This window comes from Puma concolor, chromosome C1, assembly GCF_028749965.1.
Source record: "Puma concolor isolate L17-30 chromosome C1, mPumCon1.1.hap2, whole genome shotgun sequence".
Taxonomy (NCBI): Eukaryota; Metazoa; Chordata; class Mammalia; order Carnivora; family Felidae; genus Puma; species Puma concolor.
The window spans coordinates 55043416-55064555 of record NC_141674.1 but is presented as its reverse complement, the minus strand read 5'-3'; the positions used below and the strand labels follow the sequence as shown (position 1 = coordinate 55064555).

Below are 21140 nucleotides of genomic sequence, written 5' to 3'. Positions count from 1 at the left end.
ATGGGTGTCTAAGGCTCCCAAACCCCATGATGTTGCCAAAAGACAACTAAGAAATTAGGAAAACTTCTGGTGAGTGACTGTGTGTTATGGGCTGAATTATATCCCCCCCTCAGATTTACATGTTGGGGTCCTAACCCCCAGTACCTCAGAATGTGACTTTATTTGGAAACAGGGTCGTTCTAGATATAATGAGTTAAAATGAAGTCATATCAGAGTAGGGTGGGCCCTTAACCCAATATGACTGGTGTCCTTATAAAAAGGGGGAATTTGGGTGCAGGCACGTAAACACAGAGAACGCCATGTAAACATGAAGGCCGAGATTAGGGTGCAGCATCTACAAGCCAAGAATGTCAGATTCCCCCAGTTACTAGAAGTGAGGGGAGAGGCATACACAGATTGTCTTTCATAGCTCTCAGAATGAATTGACCCTGACACCACCATAACCTTGGACTTCTAGCCTGCAGAACTGTGAGACAACAAATTTCCATTGTTTAAGACCCCTGGTTTTCAGTACTTGTTTACTGAGGCTCTACAACATTAATACACTGATCTCAGGTGGGTCACTGGCCATCTCTAAGCCTCAGTTTCTTTATTTATAAAAGTAAAGGGGTAGACCAGATGATCTCTGAGGAAATTATATGGCTTTATCATTCCAGGACTCAGAGACCAACACCTTATTTTTTGGTTTGAAAAGCATGAGGTTGCATTTTACCCTTGCATAAAACCATTTGATTCAGTACAGTTTGACAAAAGCATATTTGTTTCAGATATTGGATTGGACGCTGGAAATTTAACAGGGAATAAACTCCAGCTTTTGACTTCATTGAGTTACAGTCTTTTAGAAAAGAGAAAAACTTGACTTTAGTAGCGTTAGGTTTTCATAATTATAATATTTCAGACTTTTATATATATCAACTCATGTAATTCTTGCATAACCCACTATAATCTAGGTATTATTCTTATCTTTATTTTATAGATGATAAAGCTAAGGCACGGGAGGGTTAAGTGACTTGCTCAATGTTACACAGCTAATTACACAGGTAAAGCACAGGATGTTCTAGGAACTTCTGCATCCCAAGAGTCCTTATTCCAACCTTAGGGATCAAAGAAGCTTCCTGTAGGAGGGCACCTGATGTGAATCTTGAAGAATGTGGGAGATAACCAGCTTGATGAATCCTTTTTAAGGGGTACAGGATGCATTAATGTTGGGTTTATAAAGGGAATTTGCCAGCCTTCCTGCCTTACCTTGATTTCACAGGTTTTAAGGCTCATGATCATTGATTTGATCAATAACTAAGACATGCACTCAGAGAAGTAGCAATGGAATGGTGGGAAAGTCCTGGAATTATTACCCCCCACCTGACAAATGAATAATCCCCATTTTACTGAAACCCAGAGAGTAGGTGACTTGTCTAAGATTGTGTGGCTAGTAAATGGAGGAGTTAGGATTTAAACCCAGGCCACTTGGCTCCAGAATCCATGAAATAAACCACGCTTTTTCACTTGAACTCTATTAGGCTTCCTTCAGTGGACTGAGAATTTCCATGACTTCCAACACATGTCACAATAAGCCTGTGGGAAAATACCAAGGGAAGGCCACGCTGTGGAACTCTGACAGTTCCTGACTCTATAAATTGGCCTACACATTTTGGTAAGTACTAAGGTATCACCCTCAGCCTTGGCAAAGATGCCATAGTAATTTCTGCTTCGCAGTTGCTCCCTGCAATCAGGAACACTGATATGCCATCATAGATAAGAGAATGGTTACATTTATTATCTATGTTCTAGAACCAGATGATTAACTTTCTTTTAGATTTATCTTCATTGTGGTTTTCCTGAGAACATAATTATGATTTTGTGTTCCGCACGGCAGATGGTGAGCAACATAGCCGACTGCAAGCTCCTGGAATGTAGAGCTCTGTGTAACTCATCTCTGATGCCTGGTCTCATCTATGTCCCTGACCTGGCATCTGGCCATGGTGGATGCACAGTATCTGAAGATAGTTGCAGTCAAAGAAAGTTGCTATGGCCTGGATGTTTGTGTCTGCCCCTCCCCCCAAATTTATCTGTTGAAATCCTAACTCCCAAAGATGATGGTATTAGGAGGTGAGGACTTTGGGAGGTGCTTAAGTCATGAGGGTGGGGCCCGTGATGGGATTAGTGCCCTTATAATAATAAAAGGGTCCAGAGAGATCTGTAGCCCTCTCTATCAAGTGAGGACACAGCAAGAAGGTAGCAGCTATGATGCAGGAAGGGGGCCCTTACCAGAACCTAACTATGCTGGCACCTTAATCTTGGACCAGCCTCCAGAACTGTGAGAAATAAACTTCTGTTGTTCATTCACCCAGTCTGTGGTGCTTTATTATAGCACCTTGAACAGACTGACAAAAAGCTTTAGACACAAGAGTGGCCCTCTCTTCAGGAGCAGTGGCTCTCTACTTAGATTGCATATTATGATTACCTGGGAGAATCAGAAAAATCTGGTGCCCAGGCTGTACTCAAGACCAGTTCAAACAGAATCTGGGAGTGTGGGTGAGGCCCAAACATTAATAGTAAAAAAAAAAAAAAAAAAGTATTCCCCAAGTGATTCTCATTTACGGCAAGGATTAAAACCCATTTCTCTGTAGAAAACATGCCTGTGCATATTTATAAATATTTATAGCTATAAACATTATAGAAGTCACACCTGTGACTATGCTAACCTATTCACTTTGTCACTTAATCTGTAAGAGCTCAGAGATGATGGCGATGGAATCAGAAATCAGGGATGGTAGCTAAGTGCTATGCACATTAGCTCTGCAACCTGGCAGACTGGTTCTGCAATGTTGGCGTGTCTTGTCTTTGTAAAGAAATTCACTAATTTCAGGTTATTGAGTGGAATGCTTCTAGACAGATCCATTTACTTGTTCACAAGCCAGTTCCCTGTGGTTAAAATATTATGCGTTATCCACTGATTCCTATTTGTGGCCTTCCTTACCATACACACACACACACACACACACTTCTTAGGATAAATTTTTTTAATGTTTATTTATTTTTGAAAGACGGGGGGGGGGGCATGACCAGGGGAGGGGCAGAGAGAGAAGGAGACACAGAATCCGAAGCAGGCTCCAGGCTCTGAGCTGTTAGCACAGAGCTGGACACAGGGCTTAACCCACAAGCCATGAGATCATGACCTAAGCCAAAGTCAGACGCTTAACCAACTGAGCCACCCAGGCATCCCAGGGTAAAATTTTTTTAAAGCTGATTTTAAAATTTCAACAAAGTGTTTACGTGTTTTTGCCTATGCTATTTATATAGCTTTTTCCATAAAGAAAAACATAACCATATGACCAATAGGAGACTCCATGAATGGTCGAAAAGACCACTGAGAGTCAACCAGTACTCTGTCAATGGTGCTTGAAGATGACCCTTTGGACCTCAGATTCTTCGTCAAATGAATCAGTGGGACCATCTGATGACATGAAGCTAATGTTCTCTGGTTCCATGATTCATTTTTCTGGAGGACCCAGCCAAGCTGGAGAGTCCCTTTATTCATCTAGTGGATTAAACTCTTCAGATTCTTAAAGTGGTTTTGTTTGTTTTCTTTACCACCTCCCTTCCCGCATCATTGAGCTGCATGGATATTTGCTAAGAAAACGTGAAACGTTCCAAGCTAGGGGACTTTTTGGACACAGATTCTGAAACTTCAGTTGCGGGGTTGGCCAGGCAAAGTAGTTGTTTTTCTTCGTGGGGTATGGTAGGAGAGAAGAGAAAAAAAGATCTGCTTTTAATAGGTCAGAACTAACCACAAAATAATTGGGCCTATAGTCTAATCTAATCATGCTTTTGTTTATTCACTTTCATATAAAAGTCTCTTACGAATGCATTTGAGCACAATATATAATAATAATAATAATACTATTATAACATACATTGTGAGAAACTTTTGAAAACAATAAAATGTCCACCTGAAATAATGCAGTGTTCATAGACATACAAACCCATCGGTCATGCACGTTTGTGCCATTTCTTTAACTAGTGAGTTACAATGCGGAACTGAAAGCATGAAATATATTTTACACACGGAGACTGAAGTCAGTATGAGGCCTAACAAGTGTTATCGGAAGCTTCACATTTGCATAATTTACTACATCAGTTCACATTTTATTATAAAATTCACATTGTTTTATTGTGTTTTTTTTGTAATTAATGGGAACATGACATTCCTGCTTAATGGCAGGCAAGAGGCTTTCAAAGTCAGTAGTTTGGGAACACTCAGAAGAACCACCTGCGAGCAAATGTAGTGTTACTGTTTAAACCAAAGCCACAATTATAGTAGAACCCAGTTATAACCCAATTCATGCATACACAGATTTGGATAGAACATGGGTGAAAACTACATCCCATTGCCCCCTACCCCTATCAAACTATACAAAAGTAAAAGCTCAGTATAAACCATTTAGTATCTAACGTGAGAATCCTGTTTCCAAAACTGGTTCACAAAGGGGTTGTGCAGTATTAGCAACTCAGATGGGGAAGAGGGCAGACCTTCTGAATAAAAGCCCACGAATGTCCTCACTGGGGAAGGGGTCGTATGTCTCTCTTAAGCGATGTCCAGGTTATATAATACACAATACAAAAACGTGACAAGAAAAGTCGCAACTCTTAGGCAGAGTTTTCTACACAAATGTAACACCACCATTGGCAGGCAATGTTAGATATATAAATTAATAACTTACAAAACATTACATTATATACATTAAGTAATAAATATACTGTTATAAACAGAAATGGAGGTGTTAGCGCAGAAGGCAGTGCAAGAGAAAGACGGCAGCATCCAATTGAAAACAGGGTAACTGGGTGGAGACTGATGGGGGGAGGGGATAGGATGGGGACCGTGCAGCACCCAGCGGCCCAGGGGTTCAGGACATAACATGGTGCGCTGCCTAATGGAGCTGAATTTTACACAGACTGTTACTGTGAACAACACAATTACCCTTTCCTACCTCTTAGTTTGCTCACTTTATTCTGTTTGCAGCACAAGAAGTGAAGTTCTAAGAGGAGAAAAAATACTGCTGTAAGCAGGCAAACAGAGATAAGTTATACGGGCAACCGTCAAGCTGGATGGGACAATAAGGGAAGGAAGTAGAATGTGGTTAGAAGCGTGTCCTTTCTATTTGCAAAAGTAACTGTAGGAAAGTGAAAGATATTGCCCAAGAAAGAAGGAAGACCATTTGCTTTCCTTTTTTTTTTTTTTCCCCAGAAAGAGTCAAAAAAGTTTATGTCCACTTTGAACGCTTATCTGTGTAGAAGTTGATACTAAACCCTAGGTATTCAACAGGCATTTTAAAGACGTGAAAATGTTTTACAAAAAAGGCACACAGGTTGGCAGACAAGGGGACAGGTGAGCAGATTTATAAATGAAGTTATTAATCAGTCAGTTCAGTCACTAGAGGGGACAGATTCCCAAAACTTAGTGCAGAAAAATCTCTCAGTTTTGTGTCTTCTATTTTCAAGCCATTTACTCAGGATCTGATCTTGGCCTCCAGTACCAGATAAAGCTTCAGCTCTCCACTAAGCTTGCAGGCAAGGCAAGTCAGCCATGGAATTTTCTGAACTGCTATCTGCTTCATGGTCTCGCATTCTGGCTCCAAACTCAAGTAACTGGAAAGGCCACATGGCCCTTGTCCCGTGCAGGCCCAGGCCCCTGTGATGGGCTGGCCCTACCATACAGCTGGCATGCTTGTCAAAGGTGGAATGTTCATCTCCACACGGAGAAGGCAATTATGTGTCGATAGGGGACTTGTCTTCTGTCACAATGTCTACATCAGTCCCTCCTAGTGAATCCCTATGTTCAGGATCAATCACACAAAGTGTCTTTGGGCTGCTGAAATAGTCGTGACCCTCTCCGTCTTTTTCTGGGCCTTCGGAATCCTCCTCTTCAAGGGTCAGTTCAAATTGAAACTTCTCCATCAGACCCTGACAGTCTCTGTTCTGCTCGTCCAGTGGTGGGGAGGGACTCTGTGGTATCATGCTCTGATACCAGTTTCTATTATCTTCTAACGTGTCCAGAATGTCCTGGGCATCAGGCTGCACCAGATCTGCCCAGGTCTCCCAGAGTGGATGGACAATGTAGTCAATGAAACCAACCTGGAAGAAAATAAAGTTACACCCCAGTTATTGTGATGGACTCTTGAAAACCTAACAAACTATCCTGGTTTCTAGGTAAATAAAGAGCCACAACAACCCAAGGGGGATCAATAATAATGGATTCTGTATTTCAGTATATACTACATGATACACCCTCCCCTGGATCTAATATCCAAGTTATCGCTCTTAAGTCCACAGAGGAAGTACTGTTACCCGCAGTTTACAAAGGAGGAAACTAACACTCATTGAGATGAAATATCTTGTCAGAGATCACAGAGCCTGGAGGAGCTGGAACTTAGCTTAAGCAGTGGAGCTGGAACTTAGGCCCAGTTTTGTCTGATCCTAGAGCCTGTGTTTGTCTCACTATAACTGACTACTTTTCCTTTCACGTGTGCCAGATAAGAAGTCTGGATGTAACCCTGACTGGGAATGACTTTGTCACTACTTGGATTCTGTGAGTCATTCCACAAAGAAGGAAGCTCCAGGTCTTATGAGTTCTGACTCGACATTCTTTTCCTTATAAATTTAAAATATGCCGCTATTCCAAAAGGAAGGGGAGACAGCCCCTGACTACTCTGAAATTTCTCAGAGTGGAAGGCTCTTGTTTGTAGACGAGTATGGTAAAACATCTGAAGATACTTCAAGACCCTAAACAAACAAAGATCCCCTCTGTGGACATGTCTGCAATTGTCTTAGATCCCACAGGGTATAGTCACTTCCATCAGGAGAAAGGAGGGAAAATAAAAACAATTAAGCAGTTCCTTTGCTAGTGTTCCTGTGAATAAATATGAGGCTATGGCTCTGTTATGGTTTACACAGGGGCTATGCATCCTGCATGAGCTGGCTCAGTGGCCTTATGCTGACCTCTCCATTGTCGGACAAACAGGAAACACTAGGGGTGGGGGCAGGTTGTGAGAAAGAATAGGCACAAGTTGAATGAGGGAATGGAATTCCCCTGTCCTGGTCTGGGGAACTGGAGAGATGCTGGGTCCAGATTCCGAGGTAAATGAGCAAGAGCAACTTCTACGTGCCCATGGGACATGATATAGCTATCTTTCCACACTACTGGAAACCTTTCCTTTAACAGCATTCTGTTTTTTGGCAAATCATCTCAGAGATCACAGTTCCTATGTGACTCTTTTGTATCTATATGTACCTATTATTTATATCTATCAACTTTTATCTATCTATCTATCTATCTACCTATCTATCTATCATTATCTATCATCTATCTATCGACCTATCTGTCTCCTCTTCCTCCCTGGTGCTTCCCTAATCTTAACATAACTCACACCAAAGTTGGGACATCTCTGATCTGCATTAGTTACGTGAACTTGTGTGCAGATGATTCAGTTATTTCTCTTGCTTCCACTCACTCCCTTTTACTTCATTATTTGTATTTAATGAATTTTAGAGACTATTTTCAAGGTGTTTTCCAGGGACCTGAAAAAATAAGCTCAAGGCAATGGAGAAAATGGAATCAGCTAAATGCAGTGCGGTCATTTCCTTTCTTCATTTGTTTTGCTTCTGCTAAATGATTGGCACTTTTTTTGAAAGCTAGCTTCTAGCCACTTATTTCCTAGGCCCTGGGTCAGAGAGAGCTCTACAAATCCTAAGAGCACCTAGTCAAGGGCTTTATTGCCAGACTACTCAGACAATGCTTGCTAGAGCTCATCTGTGGGAAACACCAGAGTGGGCCTTGATGTCATGGCAACAGGGAGACTTGTCTACAGTGATGGAGAGTAAAGAGCTCTGGGTGGAGGGTAGCTGGGTCACTAAAGAGCTGGTGAAATGAGCCAGGGGACAGCTTCTCCACCTGATACACTGGGAAAATAGCTGCTCTATCTCACAAAGCTGTTTGGAGGTTCAAATAGGACCACGTAGGGGGAAATGTGTAGAAAATCACATGGAACACCATAAAAATATAAAACACCACTGTTGATAATAAACAGGCATTATTCTAGTTAATTAATTCATTATTCTAATTAAGGCTTTAGGGGATTTGAATTGGCCCTGATAAGTTAATATTACCGTGCATTTTTAGAGTATATTAGCCTTTTAGAGCACGTTCACAGATATTAAACTCATTTGACTGGGTTTCTTTAAGAAACAGCAAAATAATAATTACAAGGGAACTCTGCATCGATATTACAAGTATGTGTAAATTGGGGGGTGGCAGATAGTGGAGAAAGAGGATACACACTAACAAAAAGCCCTCCTAATGTTTTTGTGATAAAGACCTTGAATAGCCTATAGACCTATTCTCAATCATGACTACCTTGCTCAGGTCATTTGTTGCTCTGAAAAACACAACATTTCAGCAGGTCCTGAAGCCTTTGTGGGGATATCGATACTTCTAGTGCTATATACTCTGCAGCTAGAGGTATCTGAGGCATTTCTGCATCCTCTAGACTCCAGCATATTGTCCCTAGTCCTCAGCACATAGGGAATCTGTAGCTCTAGACATGATCAGAAGATGTCAACATGTTCTCAGATGTGGAGAAGCAACCTTGGAAGGGGACACAGGACAGGGCGTCGACTGTGAGGTGGAAGAGGTGTGTGGAATGAAATCCACACTTGGCAGTGCACTTGATCATGGAGGGGCAGCAGACCCAGGGTGGGGGAAGCAAGGATGAAGGGTAGAGCTCTTGGATAAGGATGGGGTAAGAGAAATCTGGAGAGATGGGTGTGGGGAGGTAGTAGCTCTGAGTAGCTCTGAGTTCAGGTCATAGACAACTCCCTAAACTGCTTGAGGATACACAGACCACACTTTGACGGGTTTCTGAGGACTGCTTTGCTTCCACCCTGTGAAACTGAGTATAATGGAGAAGGCAAATGAATCACGAGTAAAATGGAACTAAATGGGTAGTTCCTTCCTTATAGCTTCAGGAATTTGATAGAACCTTCCAGTTCTACAATCTGCAGAGCTCACAGAAACTTCGAAAATTGCATATTAGATACCTGGGATTTTTCCACAGAAGCTGTGTGCTTATCACACATTGGGCTAATCTCCATTCCCCTCTCCCGCTCTTTGTCTCCCTGCTGGAAGAACTCCTCCATGATGCGGTCTGTCCACTGCCGATATAATTCCAAGGACTTGGTGGGGTTGCTTAGGTCTGCACAGTGTACCATGTTGCGAAGGACCTGAAATCATCAAGTTTTAGAAATCCCAGAAAATCAGGTGTAAATACTACCAGAACATCTCGTTCCTCTTGTACTAGTACACTTGGTACCCAACCCAAGAACACTGTAGTTGCCTTATAATTGTGGTGAGTACACCAAAAAAGCAGTCCTACAATGGTGCTGGCCAGACTTGGTTATTTACCATCACAGGAGTCCTGAAAGGGAAAATGTGTGTCTTCTCAGACTGATAGTCATTGAATGTAAAAACTGGAAGGGACATTAGAGGTCAAATGCTGCCATCATTTCCCTTCCCCAGTTTGGAAAAAATGCGAAGAATTACTCAAAAGTAGATGTCTTCATATTTTCCACTTGTGGAAAGAGACCAGCTGATGGCAGTTTGTATAATCAAAACAGACCTAACAATCTTCAAGTCAATGGGATTTATATCCAAACACAAGCTTTTGGGCCCAGCAGTCACGTATCCCCTATTACAAATGAATTTTGCCATTTATTTTTAGAACTAAGAAATTCAATAAATAGCGTTATGTTTTTCTTCATAAATTAGAGGATACGCTTGAATGTCCATTTTCCTTGTTCTTAAAGTAAGTCCAAGTTGCAATAATAACCAGATATGCGACTAACTGAACTGACGTTTGGTTTCATTTTTTAATTGTTTAATTTAGTTTGGTTTGGCTTTGTGTTAAATCAAAGGCTTTCATCAAATACCTGTATACGATCCGTGTAGTTGTCCAGGAGAAGAACACCTGAACTTGTAACTTTCTTTGTTTCCACCATTGTTTTCAGGTCTGCCAGCAGGCTCATATGTTTGGACATATCAGTTGCTAACACCTAGGGTAGAAATAAAATGAAACTCTCAATAAACTCAGTTCATTGAAGAGAATGGAGTTTCCTGTCCTTGGCAGGGAAAAGTAAGTGAGGGATGTAGAAAGGAAGTCTTACCATGTCGATAACCATTTTCCTGAGTGTCTGGCGTTGCTTCTTGGTGAGATTCTGGAAGATATCACAGTGTTCTTCTTGCAGCAGTTTGAAACCCACGGCAAGGTGATGGTTTTCCAACACAGATTCATCATTATACATCAAAGCAAGTTCTGAATCTAATAAACAAGGAAAAAGGATGACTTAAGAACAAAGGGGTATAATTCCAATGTTGGCATTACTTCAGTGTGAAATCAGATTTAGTTCTCTCCAGATGTTAGGAACCAAGATTCACATATCATTTCTCATCAGAGACACAGTTTCCTCCTCCAAAAGGTAGTAGTCCACTCCCAAGCAAATCATGCTTGTCATCGATACTGGTGCGTAAGCTTTCTCTTTGACTAAAATTCATGGTATTTTAAATTCTTTTTCTCCTTCTTCACTCCAGATGAAGAATTCAACATTAGGTAAGGGCATATTTTTATCTCAGTTTGTAGTTTCCTTTATGTCTTCACACACTTTTTTGCTTTGGAAAAGAATAAACTGAAAATGCTACTAAACTTTATCAAATGCATTAGGATTTTCAAACTATCTCACTTTCTTGTAGGTTCCCCAGTTCTGTCAATTGCGAGTTTTTGATTTTCAAAGATGTTAATAGTGTGAGTGTGGAATTTTGTTTTATCCAAATAATTTAGCTTTTTTGGAACTTTCTACAAACATGGTAACAAAACATTAATAATTTTTAAGAACAATTTTGATGTCAGATTTTCTGTCCTCTGGCCCTATATCTCAGAAATGGCAAGATCTGCATACCTAAACTATAGCTTCCAGACTGCCTTTCATGCAGAAGAGTCATAGACATCTTTCATTAGGCAGAGACCTGGTCTGCACTGGAGAATATGGTCAACAAATTCTGAAAGGAACATTTTCTCTTAATAAAGAATAATAGCCAAGTGATGGCAATAGGTTCCTAATTGCAGATGTGGTCACTCATATACCATTGCTTTAACTGTGTGCTTTGCCTTACAGTCTCAGAATGGACTGTAGGATATATGAGGTCATTTTAGCATTTCTGCCCTGTTCACCCTGTGATCAATCCCAGATCTGCAAACTGGCTTTGTGGGCTCTAGTGTTGTAGGTGGCTGTAACAGAAAGACCACTTTTCTGTGTGAAGCTAACTGGCCCGTATACAGTTTGATTTGTGACACCACATTATGCCAGCTGATACAATCCAGCAGCCAAGTAGTTGCCCAAAGTTTATATTCTTTCAGTAGAAGAACAAGGTTAAATAAGGAATCTACCCTACACCTAGATCATCCAGATATTCTGATAAAGTAGGACAGAGACTCTTACATAGTAAGTAGCTCAAACATTCCTATAAAACCATCAACACTTGATGTTAATTATGACCACAACTAGATAACCAATATTCTCAGAAGAAAAAGTACTTGCATTTTTAGCATTTAGAAACAGTGCGCTAGCTGAGAAAATTCATGGATTTTATTTTATTTTTTAGGATTTATTTATTTTGAAAGAGGGTTCAAGCATGAGCAGGGGAGGGGCAGAGAGAGAGGGAGAGAGAATCCCAAGCAGGCACTGCACTGTCAGCACAGAGCCCTACGTGGGGCTCGATCTCATGAACCGTGAGATCATGACCTGAGCTGAAATCAAGAGTTGGACATTTAACCAACCAATCCACCCAAGTGCCCCAAATTCATGGATTTTCACTGCCATGGATACTAAGTATTTTCAGCATGACAAAAGCACTGAGTACAGCTTGAGGTCTTAAGGCTGGACCAGCCTTAAATGTCACTGGGTTCATCTTCACTACTACAAACCAAGCATTCCAGTGCTTCCTTTTAGTTTTATTTCTGTTTAGAGGTTCCTATGCTCAGACACAATATTTGGGCCTGCTTCCTCAGTAGAGAGGGACGCTAGTGGGTCACCATATTCTATGTGAGAGCCCTGCATAACACTGAAAATCATTATCACATTATCCCCAAGCCTTTCCTTGTCCTTACTGAATAATTCCACATCTGTTACTCTTTCCTCACGTATTGTATTTTCCAAATGTTGAGTACTTTTTATGGCTCCCCTCTGACCCTTTCCAAGTTCTCCACGCAGCTCAAAAATTGTGTTGCCGGACTGGACACAGTACCCAGGAAAGGTCTGACTGGCTTGAGTGGAATGGAGGATTACCTCATTATTACCCTTATTGTCATCCATAATGAAAACATTAGGGGGAAAAATGAAGCAATGAATCATACAATCATCTCAAGTGACTGTTCTAGTAGTGAACTCACTTGTGTTGATGAGAAACTGGTTGGAGACTCCAGGGTGATCAACATCATGGATAGCAGCTGCGAAAATGGCGGCCAGAATTTCCAAATCTGTGAAGACAGCCTGCAGAGCGAAACGAGCACATTTAACTCTGTATCCCATTGGCCTGTATCCTGCTTATTCAGCTTCATATTAAAGTATGCATTTCACTCTTGCTGGGAGAAGGACTGTCTGCTGATTTATGTAATGTCTCAATACATTAAATAAATGTAGATTCTATTCATCATCATGTGAAAGGAAAAATGGCTGAAGCCCATACCCACATCAAGCCTGTAGGAAGGCCTTAGCACCATGCTTCAGATGGGGTCTGATGTTTGTTTCTTGGATAAGTGGTAGGGCAGAATGGTGCTTATGTAACACAAGCACACAGAAGTCAAAGAAGCAAGTCAGACTGGCTCTGCTCTGACATATAACAACCTTCATGTTTTCAGGCTCAGTAACTTACAGAAGAAAGGCTAAATTCTAAACTCATAAGATTGGCAATAAGTTATTTCCCAAAGCTAAATTTGTAGTGAGATCAGATGCTTTCATATATTCACTCATTCTTCCATCCGTTCCTTCAATTCTTATCCAATAATTGTTTACTACGGGCAAGATCTGAGAACATTTTAAGAAGTAAAACTGAATGCCCCACTGCTCTACTCCTTCATGCCATGTTTTGAAGCCTCCTCCGCCCTGACTTGTACACAATAATTTAAACCTACTATTTGTGCACGTATATATTCCTTCTGACTAAATGGTCTTGCTCTGGCTGAAATATCTTTCCTCATCCTCTGTGATTACTTAAATCTTCTGATCCTGCAAATGCCAGCTCAGCTTCCACCTCTTCCATGAAGACTAATTGCTCAAAGACCCACTGAGCTCTTCCTTCTCTAAGCATGTGTGGTCCCTGTGGTCAATTTCTGGCTACACAATAGGTATCCTATCAATAACAGTGGGTAGTTGATAAACCGTGTTGGCCCACTCTATAATCCTATAATTTATATAGAACATAAAAATAATACTGTTTCTCTCCTTTAGGGGATAAAACAATCTTAGCTCTATGTCACTTCCCCAAGTTTTCTTGGATTTCTTTTCTCAGGAAATATGGAACCCAAGCAATAGACTTGTAGTCAGTTTAATCTTTCTTCACCTTCCAAACCGAATCTGTCACGGTAGGTAGGGCTGGACAGGAGTTGGCAAGTCCCCTCCTGCAGTGAGCCTGCACGGTTTAGAGGTATCTGACTACCATTGCTGTTTGTCAAGGAAGATCATGGCCTGCTGGGCACACTGCTGCTAATGTTGGGGTATGAAAATGCATTAATCTACGAAGAAAGGAGCCACAGCCACGGTCTAGCAAGATGTCTAGCAAAAGGGAACACTGGTACTCTTTGCTTCAGCATTATTAAATCCTCGCTTCTAGATATTCAGTTACTTTTTCTTCAAAAAGCTCATAGAATCGACTTTATGAATTCTTAGGAGGATAAGTCTGTGGATGCTTATACCTAACAGGAACAATGTAGGACATTTTATATTATATTTCTGTGTTATCTCTCACAGTGCTTGGGATGGTGTGGGCAATTCAGATCAGTACATGCATATTGGGGATATACTACATACTAGATGATGAACTGGACACTTATCAGATACTGGAGATACAATAAAAAATAAAGCACCCTGTTAATTGCTTAACAATTAAATAATTTTTCAGTTGTGAGAGATGTAAAGAGAGGGTTACGCTGATATTGGGAAGCAGAGTAGAAATGCCTTTTGTTGTTATTAGTAACCCAATTAATAGATGTTATACATAATAAAGAACCAGTTCGAGCAGGTGCAATTATTTCTGTAAATATATTACATGTTGGATAGCTTGTATTTTAAAGAGGATGGGCAGTTATGCAAAACAGATCACAACTACTCACATCTAATGCTGGCGTAGAAAGAAGAACATGGGTTGACTGGGCTACATCAGCAGCATGTAGGCTGTTATGATACGCCACATCAGAATGGTAATGGTCTTCTAAAGTCATCATGTAGGTTACAAATGTATCAGATGAGATTTTGAATGTCTTTAGGAGGTCTCTTTCCTATGTAGTAAAATGGATTAGAAAATAAATAAGTGGATGTCCAAAAATGAAGAAAAGTCAAAGTAAACTGGGATGGAAAAAAAAATCATTAAGAGCCATCTAATTGAATGAGCAATACTCTCTCCTTTTTACTTACCTGGAATATGGCATACATGATGCATGTGAGGGGCCTATTGTGTGAATATCCAGCCACATTGAAGATGTTAAGGCCCCATTTGTTCAGATCTTCCAGCTCCTATAATCAAAATTAGAGGAATTTAGGAATAAGTACAGTTTTATCAGCATATGTCATTATTTTTATTTAGTTTTTGGACAATGGTTGGCTAAGTCTTTAGAGTGTCTATTTAGAGTATTCTAGTTGCATGAAGATTTGAAGATGGAATGGCCTAGGAGGTTGGGTGCCCTCTACATTTTAGTTACATGTTTCTGTATATTTTTTCAGAAAAAGGAGAGTGTGTGTCTAATTTACAGATTAGTTGTTGACCTGTATTTGCCACATCAGTCCTCAACCAAGCTGTATTCAGAGGTAGCTGCAAGTGGCTAGAAGTCCCTCTGGCTCCATTTCCCTGTCTCTCCTCTTCACTGATCACTGGCCCATTAGTAACAGCTAAAAAACCATCTCAGGGGAACTGCTTTGCCCTTTGGTTATTATCACAAAGGGCCAGGTACGGGAGAGTCAGCTGCTAGAATGTGCAGAAGTTAACCTGACTTTAACGTAAAAGGTCATGAAAAACGCCAACCGCGGATTATTCCATCTTAGAGCTCTTGGGCTACACATAGATCTGGGAGAAACATTATTCAGTCCTGTGTTGTGGGATTATCCCAAGATTATGATTAAAGGAGTAATTTATTCATTCTGAATTCTTGCCCAGAATAAGGGATCCAGGCTCTCCCCAGGGGCTTGCCCCAATGTGAGATCAACCTTGCTGTAATGGTATCTCTCAGAAAGTCTCACTGAATGTCTGTTTGCTCACAGCAAGGTCATCACCTAGTGTCACAAGGCCAAGATGAGCTTGGGGTCACCTTAGGCGCCCCACTGGGGGACGGATGAATTCTTTCTGTGCCTTCCTCCACAGTGGGGTTTGGGCTCTGAGTCAGTGCTATCAATCTTTCTCATTTCTTCTCTGGCCCTGCCAATCAGTGCAGATTCTTCAACTAGTCCTTGGCATATAGTCCTAGATCGGTCCTCTAGGACAATTCAATCCTGTCTGCGGCCTCCCTATGGATTCTCCCTGTGTGTCTTGTAGGATTCTCAATCATGAGGAACTTCCATTTACAAATCCAGCTCAGAATTAAAAAAATAAAAGGTCCTTTGTTGTAGAAAAAGGGTCTTGAATTAGGTGCCCAGCAATGGACAAAGAGGCCACACCAGCCTTCTTATCATCCAATTTAATAACAAAGCCAACATGATCACTGCTATTTTCTAGTAGATAGTTTTGGGCAGCCGCCTGCTGGAGAGCAGAGAACTACATACACCCCCAGCTCATGCATACCTTGGCCAGATGATCTTCATTTTCTGTGTTGACTCCAAAGCGTGAGATGCTTGTATTGTTTAAGCTTGAACTGTGCATCAGTTTTTTCACTCCGCTTATCTGCGTCATGAGCTGTTGCTTTTTCTTTTTCTCTCTGTCCTTCTGGGTGGGTGATGGAATCTCCACATCATTCTGCTTGTCTGCAACAAAGGGAAACAGTTTTCAGCCCACGTGTGCCAATGAGAACCCACTGCCATATGCAAAATAACTTCTAATGTCCTGTAATGGATTTTACATCTTATAAAGGACTGCCATACATTATCTCACTTGATCTCCAGGACAATCCGTCAGGTGGATGGGGAAAATAGGAGAATTTTTTCCTCCATTTTATTGCTAAGAAAACTGAGGCCTAGAGGAGCTAAATAAATTGAGCAGTGGCGGAGGCAGGACTCAATCCCATACCTTCTATTTGTAGTGTAATTTAGAATTATACTTCTGTATTTTCAAGGGAGGTCATCAATATTTATATGTCAATTTTTTAAGTAAATAACTTACATGTTTGTATAACAGAAAAGGTTCATGCAGCCAAACTCAGGTGCATAAAAACTTTATGTTCTGCTCATTTGATCATATTTGTATTAATTTTTTTAATTTAAAAAACCCACACAACTTTAACTGGATATGACATCATTTCAGTGTAGATGAGCAGTATATAAGTGAAGTAAACAAATGGTTTATAATCTTCAAATAAATACATTAAACATTGGCTTATTACACCACCATTTGAGGTTTAGAGGAAAATTATATCAGTTTTACTTCATGCTTTATTTGTATTCATTCTACTAATTAATAATAAACAATGCCTCTCATTTATAACAGACATTAGATTTATTAAAATATTTATGCTTGTTAAATATTTATGCTGACCTCATTTAATCATTAAAAAAAATTCTGCTACAACAAGGTAATAGCAGAGGAAGGATTAGCGACGAAAACATCTACCTTCCTATAGAGGTTCTTTCCTCTATTTCATGCTATTAAAAGTATCAGCAACCGAATATTCCATTTCACTTCACAGGGGCCTTTATCCTGAGTACTCCCAAAAATTCAGGCCACAGGGATGCTTGTGTGTGCACTGAGGCAGTAATTTATTAAATTGCTTCAACAGCTACTTCATTGAACTAAATGACACCCTGTGGCTGAAAGAGTTAATGCAGCTTTTCCAAGGTCCTGCATCTATCTCTGCTTGTTACAGTAAAAATGAGGACAAAGACAACTTCTCTATTTGAAAATGACATGGTTCCAGATGGCATGCTGGGACCCAGACTATTTGCTTTCAACTCTTGCAAGATGATGGCATAGTCACATGTTTTCCCCAGAGACCTCTGCCTGCTTCCAGGGCCCCATGGACAACTCATCAAAGCAAAGCAAGCACAGGGAGATAGAAGCAGTGCCATGGACGCATCAACACCGGGAGCAGAGGTATTCTCTGTCCCTAGTGTCCCCTTATTATCTTCAGGTGCTAGAAGCTCCTAGACTCATCTGTCTATGACTTTTGCCTAGGCAAGAATTTTAGTGGTCATTTCAGTTGGTTTAGGGGTTTCCAACCTGGTTCAGCATCAGAAGCACCCAGGGAACTTTAGAAAAATATGAGCCCCACCCAGCCCTACTGAATTAGTATTTTTAAAAAGGCTTCCTAAGTGACACTGACGATCAGAGCCAGGTTTGGGAACCAATAATAATCCCACACCCTCACTTTTCAGATGAAGTCAGCAATCTGCCCAAGCTCAAAGGGCAATTTATTCAACAGATATTTATTTTGCAATTACTCAGTTCCAGACACAGTGACTTAATAGCATACATGGAACCCAGGCCCTAAGGTTCCTGTTACAAATTTCTTTCTGGTCTCACAGTCTCTGGCAAAAAACCCACTATATATCATATTATTCTTGACATGACTTTTCTCTCTGTCACTTCACTCCTAATAATTACTACTTCTTGCTAGAACGAAAGGCCACAATAGCCTGTGCCTTTCCCGACGACAGTGCTTTGCCATTCCTCATGTCTGATTAAAGAGACTGTTAGATTCCCCTATGCTGCTGCAGATGTAAAAAGCTCTAGTGGGACCAGCAGCTTTCCCCTGTGTTAACTAAAGATTCCTTGCAGCAGCCAGTAATTGAGCTGAACCACTACTGTGTCTGGAACATTACAATAAAGAAGAAAGTCATTATTCACAGATAGCACCAACTTGACACTAATGGGTGTTTCCCTGTACAGGCACTGGGACAACTGACAGGCTTCCCTATTCCTATTCTGAATTCCTCTGTTAAAAGCTTAGCCGGTGTAATGTAGAAATAACCTGAAACACAGACTTAAAGAATCGCCATAAACACAGTGAATTTACACTTACAGAACAGTTAGAATACAGTGGAGAAATAGCGGATAAGCATAAAACAAATAAAAAAAAAATAACAGATGCAAAAAATGGTCATGTCAAAACTCTGCTAATGGCATAACTGGAGGTGTTTTTCTTATTAGAGCACAGCATTTAATCATGCAAAATTTCTAAATTCTTTTCCTTGCATCGTTGAAATTCCATGTTCTACTCTTTGAGACACAGTAGGGGATTTAAAAGAATGACTTTTCTCGTTTGTAAAAATATTTACTAAATTATAATATCGTATCTAGATATCTTGCTTTACCTATGCTTCCTCCCTGTAGGTCCTGCTTCACTTCCTCTCACTTCTCCAAGCATCCTGGAGCTCATGATCCTATAAGCATCAGTAAGTGCCTGGTTGGTAAATGGACTTTTGCTGCCTTCCAACTCCTCCATCTAGACACCATCCTTTAGATGGAAACAGCACAAGTTTCACAGATCACTGGAGTAAAGGATCCCCTCCTTCCCAGATGATGCATTTTAACATTCAATGACTCTTACTGTAATAATGCTCTTTAATTTTAACTTAAAGCGCTAAGGTCTTCTCATATTTTCCTAAGATGGTTGCCGTGCTCTGATAAGACCCTCTTATATTACTGGGAACTGTTAATAAACATATTTTATTTTTTAGGTCCAACAATCTTGATTCCTACAGACTTTTCTCCAAAAGAATATACTTATTATGTAAATGCCCTTAAACGTGATGGTCTGAGTTCCTAACAGCCTTCTTTCCTAGTTAAAGAAGTGACAGGGTATTTAGGTCTGGGAGTCAAGAGGGCAAAGCCTTAGCTCTGGCTCAGGAACAGAATAGCCAGGTAATCTTGACTAGGTTCCTTTGCCCTTCTGAGCCCGCTTTCTCTCCAGTAAAATGGGGGAATTGGACGACACGGCCATGAGGGTCCTTTGCGGATCTGACAGTTTACAAAGAAAGATGCATTCATGCTTCTTCTCCAGGGACATTCACCCACAAGACAGGATTCAGAGTTCCATGTCTTGCATTTACAGTTTGGAAGCAAGTCTGGTTTGTTTGTTTGCTTTTCGGGATTGTCAAATTGCAAGCCTACAGTCTATTACAGAGAATCCAGACTGCCAGGTATGTCTTAACAAAACTGAAAGACTCAGTCTGTAGCACAGTCCTAGAATGGTAGAGTTGGAAGGGATCTGGATGCCATCTATTCCAGTGCTCCCATTGTAAGATGAGGCAAATAATGTATCTTTGTTTATATGACTGATTTTTTTCTCCCTATATTTTCCCAAGAATATTTAAAATTTTAATCTGTCTGGTGTGTTTGATCAGGTCTACTTTGCATGCACACACACACACACACACACACACACACACACCTTCCTAAGGCTGAGTCTATAAGAATGGAGATTCTAACACCTTCCCCAACAACTTGTTCTTGATAATTTAATTTTTTGGACTAATGAGAAGCCAAAAATTGGTTTTCCTCAACAGATGTGCCAAATGGCAAATGAAATATTCAAGAGAGAGTTGACCTTTGCCTGTTCTTGAGACACACAATGTTGATCCTGAGAGCTCATCTTTAATATCTTATCAGCTTTCTCACTTAATAGCCTACGATGATAAGAAAGATTAGTATGCTAAACAATTCTTGCCTTCCTTGGCAAGCTGATGGTGAAAGGGACTACAAGTGTAAGACAGCTGCTTCTGCACAGTCTCGGATGACAAAGGGCTCATGCCGCCGTATTCCAGTCCTGAGAGTCTCTTCTGAGAAGACAGATAAGCCCTGGCATTCCATTTTTTTTTTAAGTTTTTTATGTTTATTTATTTTTGAGAGAGAGGGAGACAGAGACAGAGCGTGAGCGGGGGAGGGACAGAGAGAGAGGGAGACACACAGAATCCAAAGCAGACTGCAGCCTCTGAGCTGTCAGCACAGAGACAGACCGACACAGGGCTCGAACTCACAAATCATGAGATAATGACTTGAGCCGAAGTCGGAGGCTTAACCAACTGAGCCACCCAGGCACCCCAGCTTTGGCATTTTAAAATGCAATGTTTATGAGCACAAAAATGAGTTCTTGCACTAATCAAGATTTTCTTCTTCTCTCCCATAGTCATTAACCTGGAGAATTGGTTTTCCTCAACGTACAGTCCCTGTACGACTGTAATTGGGTGTTGCACAGAGCAGAGCACATTTGAAATGGACAGTGGAGGATGACTGTCTTCAAAGGAATGAAGGGGGTTAATGCATAAGAAAAGGATCAGTATATAGCACTTTGTGTTCAGTTAGATGCTAGGTCTCCTTGGAGCTAGGATATATGAAAATTCTTCTCCTTTGTTCCTTGACCAAAGTGCTGTAACCGCAGCTGGAGAGAACCAGGTGCCGAAGGCACCCACATACTGGAAACAGTTGGAAAAGCACTTGTTAATCGTGCCTCTGCCCGTCTGCTGCAGAGCACTGCCTTGAGCTCTGCACTGGGCTGATCAGAGATTGATTGGCTGACAGCAGAAACTGCTCTGGCATTAGAGAAACAGGACTGGGTTGGGTTTTTTTTTTTTTTTTTTTTTTTTAAATAAAACCAGAAGAGGTGTGTGTTTCCATAAGGCCCCAAAGCAAATGTTCATGGATTTAATGATGTGTAGCTATGCCAAAAAGAAGGGAGGTGTGA

General features: G+C 40.8%; 1 protein-coding gene across 5 annotated transcripts in view; it reads right to left on the bottom strand.

Moving 5' to 3' along the window:
- Positions 1–3810: 3810 nt before the first annotated feature.
- The window catches only part of PDE4B (phosphodiesterase 4B), a 535038-nt gene continuing 517708 nt past the window's right edge, over positions 3811–21140 (bottom strand). For all 5 annotated transcript variants that reach the window (XM_086717224.1, XM_086717223.1, XM_025934522.2 and 2 more), the window contains 8 exons: positions 16091–16269; positions 14734–14832; positions 14433–14597; positions 12495–12594; positions 10216–10370; positions 9982–10104; positions 9094–9276; positions 3811–6132 (listed from right to left, as the gene is read on the bottom strand). In XM_086717224.1, the coding sequence (XP_086573350.1) occupies positions 5767–6132; positions 9094–9276; positions 9982–10104; positions 10216–10370; positions 12495–12594; positions 14433–14597; positions 14734–14832; positions 16091–16269 (1370 nt within the window). In that variant the 3' untranslated portion in view covers positions 3811–5766. The remainder of the gene's footprint in view (positions 6133–9093; positions 9277–9981; positions 10105–10215; positions 10371–12494; positions 12595–14432; positions 14598–14733; positions 14833–16090; positions 16270–21140) is intronic.